Source organism: Mauremys mutica, chromosome 25 (genome assembly GCF_020497125.1).
Source record: "Mauremys mutica isolate MM-2020 ecotype Southern chromosome 25, ASM2049712v1, whole genome shotgun sequence".
Taxonomy (NCBI): domain Eukaryota; kingdom Metazoa; phylum Chordata; order Testudines; family Geoemydidae; genus Mauremys; species Mauremys mutica.
In genome coordinates this window covers 13,059,494-13,069,063 of record NC_059096.1, presented here as the reverse complement: position 1 = coordinate 13,069,063, position 9,570 = coordinate 13,059,494, and the positions used below count along the sequence as shown (strand labels likewise).

At 44.3% G+C, this 9,570-nt stretch overlaps 1 protein-coding gene across 3 annotated transcripts in view; it reads right to left on the bottom strand.

The window, feature by feature from the left end:
• Positions 1-2,795: 2,795 nt before the first annotated feature.
• LOC123356371 (ADP-ribosylation factor 2) overlaps positions 2,796-9,570 on the bottom strand; it is a 31,730-nt gene continuing 24,955 nt past the window's right edge. For all 3 annotated transcript variants that reach the window (XM_044999583.1, XM_044999584.1, XM_044999585.1), the window contains exons 3-5: positions 8,816-8,926; positions 6,949-7,073; positions 2,796-4,579 (exon numbers count right to left, since the gene is read on the bottom strand). In XM_044999583.1, coding sequence (XP_044855518.1) covers positions 4,418-4,579; positions 6,949-7,073; positions 8,816-8,926 — 398 coding nt within the window. In that variant the 3' untranslated portion in view covers positions 2,796-4,417. The remainder of the gene's footprint in view (positions 4,580-6,948; positions 7,074-8,815; positions 8,927-9,570) is intronic.

Genomic DNA, 9,570 nt, shown 5'->3' with positions numbered 1-9,570 from the left:
ATATTGAAAGTCTTGCCATTTGGGGCATTTAAAAAAAAAAAACCCAACAGCTTTTGGAGTCAGGTGATTCTATAAAGCTCCTAGTTTTCATTAAGTCCCCCTAAATACTGAGAAACCAGAAAGCAAATAAAAAGCATCTAACATTTATTTTTTTTAATCTTATATTTTTTAAGATAGTCTATTGATTCTTTGGGATTTGAGTCATGATTTTTGGACACTTATGGCCTATCTGCCCAGTTGAGTATGCAAATGAGAGACTTGGGTGGTATGTCAAGATGTCCATGTTTGAAAGGAAACTCCTTGAAATAAAGTGGAAGATTTAGAAATGTTTTTTATGTATTGCGCTTGTGGGGGATTTTTCATGTCATTTTACTTTGAGTTCCTAGCATAGCAATCAATTTTCTTGTACTCCCTGACATTTTCCATCATATGTTCTACTGGGCCACCAGTTTTCTGATTGCATTTAAGATAGTATTTGATAACACTGTAGGGAGAATTAATATACTCATAGTTTTTAAGGCCAGAAAGGACCACTATGATAATCTAGTCTGACTACCTGCATAACATAGGTCAGAGAATTGCACCAAGTGATTCCTGCATCAAGACAATAACTTTTGATTGAGCAAAAGCATATCTGTTAGAGAGAGATATCCACTCTGTAAGGCAGGTTTTCCAGATCTCAGATCATTCTTGTAACTCTGAATGCCTTTTCAGTTTTCCAACATCCTTTTTGAAGTTTGGATGTCAGAATTGGACACAATATCCAGAAATGGTCTTATTAATTCCCGATAGAGAGGTAATACCACCTACCTCCCTATTCCTTCTTGATAGTCCTATGCTTATACATCCAAGAAAGGCTGCAGCTTCACCCTGGGAGCTCCTGTTCAGTTAGTTATCCACAATGCCCCTTAAGTACATTTCAATGTCACTGCATTCCAAGACATAGCTCTCCATTTTATAAGTATAACATATATTCTTTGGTCCTAGGAGGACAGGAATATGATTAATGCCAGACAAAATGGTTTTATGAAAATAAGGTCTGATTTCATTCTTTAATGGAATTACAAATTTGGTTGATAAAGATAACTGAGCAGGGAGTATTATATATGTATAAAGTGCCTAGCAGCATGAGGCCCAGATTTCTTAATGGGGCTTCTATGTGCCACTTCAGTATAATGATAATTATGATAGCTCTGATGACACTACTGATCAGGAGCAGATGTTATTAGTATGAGGTTGCCTCTTCTGGTCTTGATCTTTTGAATAAACCTAGGAAGCATTTGTTGGTCCTAGGAGAAAGGTGCTGCTGTCATCTGCAACTTTGAAGTCATCTACTGTGCCACCAGAGTTTGCCTCAAATGACTGAAGAAGGCTGCTTTTGTTTGAGAGATGAACAAAGGACAAGTTGGGGACTCTGCAAATGCACAGCTCTAGTGATGCTGCTAGACCTTCACTAGCAACTAGTGCCACTTGAGGTAAAGGAGCAACTCCTTTAACCACCAGCAGCAGTAGATTGTTATCCTCTAGTAGTCCAGCTACTAGAGGGGAGCATGACACATCCTAGTGCCCTTGTGGATTACAATAACTCATTTCCATTAGAGACCTCCCTGCAGCAGAGCAGGGTCTTGGAGATGTAGCAAGTCAGTAACCCCCTTCCTGCCATAGGGACGGAGAGGGAAACATGTCAAGGTACATCTGAGCAGCTGCCACATCCCCGAGAGCAAGGCACACACTGGTGAGACCTCATCTGGAACATTGTGTGCAGTTCTGGTCTTCCATGTTTGGGAAAAAAAAATGAATTCAGACTGGAACAGGTGCAGAGAAGGGCTACTAGGATGATCGGAGGAATGGGTTTTTTTGTTTTCCCTTCCTTTGCAGCATGGAGTGTGGTTCACCTGGGAATTTCTCACCTAATCCATTCTGTCACTGGCCTGGGGCAGTGGTGGTCTCTTCTGTTCTTGACACAGCGTAGTCTCCTGAGGACTGAAAAGCTTTAGTTTAACGGAAGTTTTTGTGCTCAATACAGCAGTTTCAGGGTAAAATGTAATGGCCCTTCAGACCCAGGAGGTCAGACTAAATGGTATACTAATAGTCCCTTCTGGCCTTAAGCTCTGAGAAATAAGATCCAGCAGTGGTCAGCACAGCATGCAAGCAGGCAGAGTTCTTCAGAGCCCTTCTTGCTGTCTGGCCAGGTCAGCAGGTGAACCATCACTACAAACACCAGCTGTAGTGTATAGCTGGAGTAATGGAAAAGGGAGGCAAGAAGGAGCAGAAAGCAGCCATGGTGGAAATGACAGCGTATGCGCTGTATCCTGGCCCCACAAGGCAGTTGTCTCCCCTTTGTCCTACAATACTGAAAATGAAGCTGTCCAAGATGAATCCCAGCTCCTCTGCTGGGCACCGAGGGAGCAATCTTTCACAAGAAGGCAGCTTCCTCCAGCCCTCCCAAATGCATTTTCTATTATCTGTCACGCTCCTTGGGCTGGGGCAGTGCAGAGCACAAATGCTCTACTGTACATGCACACCCCACTTCCAGTCCTGCAGCAGGAACAGACAAGATACCAAAGTTCTAAGATCGTGTTCCCAGAGCAAATCTGTGTCATATTCAAGAACTTTGTACCTACTCGCTCCCTTGAGCATGGCGTGGCGAGAACAGGACAAGCGGGTGGGGGTTCCTTGATCAGTAGATAAGAAGGAACTGCAGGAATGAGATTGGTGTTCTTAGTTTGGACTGTTGACAGGGATCCATGTGTGCAAAAGCACACGGCTACCATCAATCACAAGCCCATTCCATATTCCAAGACAGATTCTCTTTATTACAGTGCACTTCTCAGAGAAGTTACAACATGGTTCAAAAACCAAATCCACATTTGGCTTGTATCTGATTTACACTTCACTTCCCTCCCCACAGTGTATTTTTATAGACATACACTTCTGAACATGAATATATGAAACTTTTCTATTAAAAACATTTCTGCTTCATTTTCTCAATAGTCTCAGTAGATTTCAAATGGTTAAAAGACTGACATTCTCCCCTTCCAAGAGCTAGAGGGTTTAAAAAAAATTTTTTTTTTTAAGAGGCAAAAGAGTAACCGGACATTCTGTTCACTGAGCCTGTGCAAAGCATTACTGTCAATGGTAGAAGAGGGGCACCAGCCTTTTCTTCCACACTGTGACCAAAAGGGATGAGGGGATAGTGGAGACTTCAGGTGGGAAATGCAAACACAAGTGTGGTAAGAGCATGTTTGACCCCTCAAATGACAACGGACAGAAGGACTGTCCCATACAGAGCAGTGTTTGCCAAATCACACGTTTTGCTGAAACTGGAATGGATTTTTCGGACACAAGAATTGCTTACACAGCACTAGCCCAGGCTGCTCCAAATCCCCTTTATCATTAGATTCCTTTCTCCCCCTTGACACCAAATTACTGATGTTCACAGACTGATCAGGTTTATCTCCATTGCAGGAACCCTACTTGTTAGTTAGAATAGGTAACCGTACAAGACATCGCTATCTCTTCCCAGTGAGCGTAGGATGTTTTGTACAAAGCAGGAGTGGGAGCAGTGATCTCGGAAGCCTCATTTCCAGCCTGCTGATGGAGATGCTAATGTGATACCAGTAACTAAGGTCTTTTGTGAAATACGTCACTTGGCCTGTCCAGACATCTGATCCCCTCTCTGAAGTCTCACTCCCCAACTGAGCTTTTGCCATCCCATGAGCAAGGAATTAGCTGGAGGGGCTAATCTATGACTGGAGCTGGGGAAACCTTGATCCAAAGAAGCAACAACCCCCCAAACAAATTACTTTACAATGAGGTATGTTACACACAGCAGAGTAAATTACACAGTTCCCACCACAGAACACACTGTCTATGCTACTGTTCAACTGAACCAGAAGAGACATCTTGCTCTACACAAGGATCCTGGGTCAGGGGTTTGAAATACTGAGTAACATGCTGGTATATAGTCTCATGGCAACATTCAGAGAGTAAAATTATGTTTCTACTGAAAAATGATGAAGGAAGGAGATCAAACTGTACACGACAGACTGCACTGATAATGGGAAACACAAAACTCGCACAAGACAACTGCAATGATAACTCGTTTTACATGCCAGGTTTTCTTGTCCTTCAAGTGCCGAGGCTCCTTTTTCCAATCATGTCCCATAGAATCCCCTAAGTTCCGCTTGCTGGTGTAAAAATGCTATGTTCAGAGCTATGGAAGGTAGTGTTTAAAATATAATACTATTGGTTTTATTTTACAGCATGTTTAAGGCACAGTGTGAGAAAGCTGCTCCCACTCCCAGACGCACACACCTGTGTGATCTCTCTCTCTCTCTTCCCCTCTGACAGACATACACACACGCACACACACAGCAGAGGCTGGCTGGTTCTGATGAGATGCTCGGGGAATTGATCACTTCTGATTTTTGAGCTGGTTGGAGAGCCAGTCCAATCCCTCGTAAAGCCCATCGCCGCTGGTGGCACATGTTGCTTGGATGTACCAGCTCCTCTGACGAAGGGAATGCAAGCCAAGTTTGTCCGTGATCTCTGCAGCATTCATAGCATTGGGAAGGTCCTAAAGGGAAGTTTAATCACATACAATGTTAGAACTAAAAATGCTTTGCTGCCACTGAAAAACACATTAAGATTAAACATTTTAACTGAAACAAGGCAGGACATTCCAACGCAGTTCTTTAACTAGAGAGCTCTCTGTACACAGTGACGCCCTGTCAAAGCTACTGAACCCTTGCTGGCTAACTGAGGAGTGTGTGTGCACGCACCTGTGTGTGGTGCACCATAAAGACAAGACAGGCTGATCAGGACCAGTGTTCCCTCTAAGCTGTGCATTCGTGCAGCCGCTCAGCAGTCAATCAAGTGCCGTGTACTTCAGGTGTCCCTCCCCTACTGCCACAGCCCTCTGCCTTGGAACTCCTCGCCAGCTGCTCCTGGGAGCCTCCTGTGCAGAGCGGGGGTAGGGGAGGTTTAAGTCAGGGTGTCCCCCCCCCGCCCATGTACCCCATCTCCGCAGAGTGGTGGGGAGGGGATGGGACACGACAGGGCTCAGGAGTAGAATGTGGGATGGAGCTGCTGCTGTGTCTGTACAAGCACGCTTCAGACTGGTGAGTGCCAATCTACTTAATGGGGCAGCGTTCGCCTATGTATGTATGTGTGCGCACACGCGACACACACACACACAGTCACTGTCTCGGACAGTCTCTGCCTCTCTTCACACACAACCCCCCCAGTCTGTGTCTCTTCACACAGAGACTGTCTTAGACAATCTGTCATACACCCCATGTCTGTCTGTCACACCCATCCACCATCTCTCATACAGAGACACCCCCATGTCCAGCTCCCCCATCCCCATCTCTCTCCACATACACACACACCCCATCTGTCTCTCCAACCCCGCCCCCCCACTATCTCTGTCACACACACTCTTTCACACTCACCTCCCAACACATACTTGTATTGTTGTTACTTCTTGGTACTTCCTGCAATGCACATATATTCTCTGTAATTTTATTCTTTCACAGTGCTGTTTTAGTTTGACTGGTCTGTGCATTTCATAATTTTATTTTTCTTATCCTTAAATTTAATTATTTGAGTATCAGAGGGGTAGCCGTGTTAGTCTGGTTCTGTAGAAGCAGCAAAGAATCCTGTGGCACCTTATAGACTAACAGACGTTTTGCAGCATGAGCTTTCGTGGGTGAATACCCACTTCTTCGGATGCAATCCGAAGAAGTGGGTATTCACCCACGAAAGCTCATGCTGCAAAACGTCTGTTAGTCTATAAGGTGCCACAGGATTCTTTGAGTAGTGAGTTCTAAAATGCCTAACCTGTCCTGGCTGGAGTAATTATCCCTATGGTAACCTTTTAAAAGTATATATAGTATCTAGGATTTTTGTTTCTACTGGTGGCACACATCTGCACATACCTCGATATTGGTGCACATAACAAAATTCATTCTGCACATGGATGGAAAAAATTAGAGGGAACACTGATTCAGAAACCCACCTGTCTGCTACCCAATTTACTTGAAGTGTTTTAGGGACATCTGAAAGCTTTAGATGAAAGTGAAGCAAATAACTGAAGTCTGCTATGATGGGGAGATGAGCATATGCCCGACTATGAATTTCAGTATGAACAGGTCGGACTTGTCATTTGGATTTGCTATGCCTGCCACGCTAATGAACTATTCACTGATTCCTACATTCCTAAGCAGGTAGGCAAAATGGCTGGAAGAACCAGCGGGAATGTCAGGCAAGCGTTGCAAGGCTGGCACGGTTTACAAGCAAATTTTAACTGGAGAGTTGAGTGTAGTTGGAAGAATCTAACCCAGACATTGACAGCAGGAGAGGGGCAGAGTGACAACAGATCAGCCTCACAAGAACTGAAATTTTACCAGCTCAGGTACAAATACCATTTGCCCACCCTTCCCATGAGGATGCTAAGAATATTTGCTCCACTAAATTAAGATTTTCTCTCCCAGAACAGCAAAATTTCACAAGGCTGAATTACAAGAAGTCCCAGAACATCAGTCTCACATACAGAGTTCTTCCCCGACCCCACCTAATCTCTCCCAGGCAGAGACTGCACCAGCGCTGTGCACTAGCAAGAACTCATTGGGTAGTTCCAGTTTCAGAAGATAAATATTTTTATTTTATTTAGTAAGAACTAGAACATTCCCCACAGACAGTTCATTGTCTAGCCTGGAACCCTTTTCCTGGTTAGGATCATAGCTTTACAGATTCCAAAGCCAGAAGCAACCATTGTGATCATCTAGTCTGACCTCCTGTGTAGTACAGGCCCTGGAACTGCTCCACAATAATTCTTTTTGAACTAGAGCAGATCTTGCAGAAGATTTAAAGACTGCCAATGCTAGCAATCACAAGGGCCACCCATGAAGACCTAGAAAAGGCAGGGATCAGGAAACACCTCACCTGTTTGTTTACAAACACTAGTAAAACGGCATCCCGGAGCTCATCTTCTGCCAACATTCTGGTGAGCTCTTCTCTTGCTTCATTCACTCGCTCCCTATCATTGCTGTCCACTACAAAGATTAAGCCTAAGCAGGAGTCAGAGGAGAGATGCAATCAGTGTTCAGTAATAACTAGGTCACGTAGGAAGGGCCAGACTGAGTCAGACCAATGGCCCATCTAGCCCAGTATCGTCTCTGACACTGGCCAGATGCTTCAGAGGGAATGAACAGCCAGGGCAATTTCAGGTGATCCATCCCTGCCGACCAGTTCCAACTTCTGGCAGTTGGAGGTTTAGGGACATCTGGACATGGCGTTGTGTCCCTGACCATCTTGGCTAATACTCACAGATGGACCTGTCCTCCATGACACTTTGACCTAATTCTTAGATAAAGAAAAGTTAGCTAACCTGTCCTTTCAATTACATTGCCAAAGATTATGAATTTTCACCTTGTGCAAAGCTAATTCCTCAAGCTTCCGCTCCTGATAAAACACAAGTAAAGTTGGAGTATGGATGATAAGTCATCCCAGCCACTCTTATTTAACCAAAGACCCCAACGTCTGAAAGTGTCAAATTGAAACTGGGACACAATTTCTACTGCAGGCTGCAAGAAAAAAGTTAACTCTGCTGCCTCTTTGTAGGCCTTTTAAAGTAATGCTTCTTAACCCGGGCCATCGCTGTCACAAGCAAAGCTGCAGCATCATATGGTTCTGGGACACAGTTAAGTTTTGTCTGGACAACCAGCTATTTGGGTCTCCCAATGTTTTTATGGCCTAGTAAGCAGAGAGGCAGTCTAAAACCATCACTAAACTGCCTGTTTTGTCAGCAGTGCATCTTCGGGTCAGCTCAGTCAAGTCTCTGTGCACAGGACTATAGAATTATAGAATCTCAGGGCTGGAAGAGACCTCAGGAGGTATCTAGTCCAACCCCCTGCTCAAAACAGGATCAATCCCCAACTAAATCATCCCAGCCAAGGCTTTGTCAAGCCAGGCCTTAAAAACCTCTAAAGAGGGAGGTTCCGCCACCTCCCTAGGTAACCCATTCCAGTGCTTCACCACCCTCCTAGTGAATTTTTTTTCTCTAATATCCAACCTACAGCTCCCCCACTGCAACTTGAGACCATTACTCCTTGTTCGGTCATCTGCTACCACAGAGAACAGTCTAGATCCATCCTCTTTGGAACCCCCTTTCAGGTAGTTGAAGGCTGCTATCAAATCCCCCCTCATTCTTCTCTTCTGCAGACTAAATAATCCCAGTTCCCTCAGCCTCTGTAAAACTGTAAAACATGCACGGCTCATGTCCAGCAACTTGCTCTGCAAAGCCAAAAACTAAACTCCAACACTAAGCCTTAGTTTGAGCTTGTTTACAGAGTGAGGTGCTAAAATTCAGAGGGCCTCCAGCAATATCAACTGCACGTGGATCCTTTCCCAGGCTTCCACCCTCCCAATTTCTTAAACAGGCCATTTTGGAGGTGTGGGCTGTATCTCAGGAAACCCTTCACTAAACTACCTGGGACTTGCACCAAAGGCTCTACCCAGGCTCTGAACGGCCACGTCAGTCACATTGATCTAGCTGCGTGTGTGGCAGGTAAGAGTGGTTTCAAAAAGTGTTTAAACAGTAACTTTAACTATGGAAACCATAGCAGCCACTCCACAATTAGGTAAAGAGTTAAGGAGTGGCACAGAGAGGGAAGTGAAAGACAAAACATAAGACTGATGTTTGTTGGCTTAGAGAAGCCACGGCTGAGGCCTGAACAGTCACAAGCACAAGGTGGACAGCATTTAGATGCGACATTTACAGTATGTATGAGGTTTAAACATGTACACTTACCTTGTGTGTTCTGGAAATAGTGCCGCCAGAGGGGTCTGATTTTGTCCTGGCCACCCACATCCCAGACTGTGAAGCTTATGTTTTTGTATTCTACAGTCTCCACATTGAAACCTGCATGGGCGAGAGAGAACTGGAATTTAAATATAGGCCAAGCCGATAAAGGTGAAGTAGACTTTGCATTGCTATATTGCCTTTCATCCACGGAACTCAGAGCTTTTTAAGTATTAAGCCTTAACACCTGAGAGCTAGGCAAGGGTCACCGTTTAAATGCAGACTCCTCTGAGGTGGAATGTGACAGTTGTTTGATAGCACACAGCAACACTCCATTTTCTAATCTAAACTGTGAATATCATAGTCAACTGAAACTGCAATGAAGGTAGGAAAATGAATTCTCCCAAGTTAGAATTTTGCCCAGTCAGGAGTTAATGCCTCATGTCTTCTCAGAAATGCAATATCATTCTGAGGTCACAAAATCTGCAGATGATACAAAACTACAAGATATTTAAGTCCCAAGCAGACACTGAAGAGCTACAGAAGGCTCTCTCAGAACTGGGTGACTGGGCAACAAAATGGCAGATGAAATTCAATGTTGATAAATGCAAAGTAATGCATACTGGAAACAATCCCAACTATACATATAAAATTATGGGGTCTAAAGTAGCTGTTACCAGTCAAGAAAGATCTTGGCGTCATTGTGGATAGTTCTCTGAAAACATCCACGCAATGTGCAACGGCAGTCAAAAAAGCAAACTGAA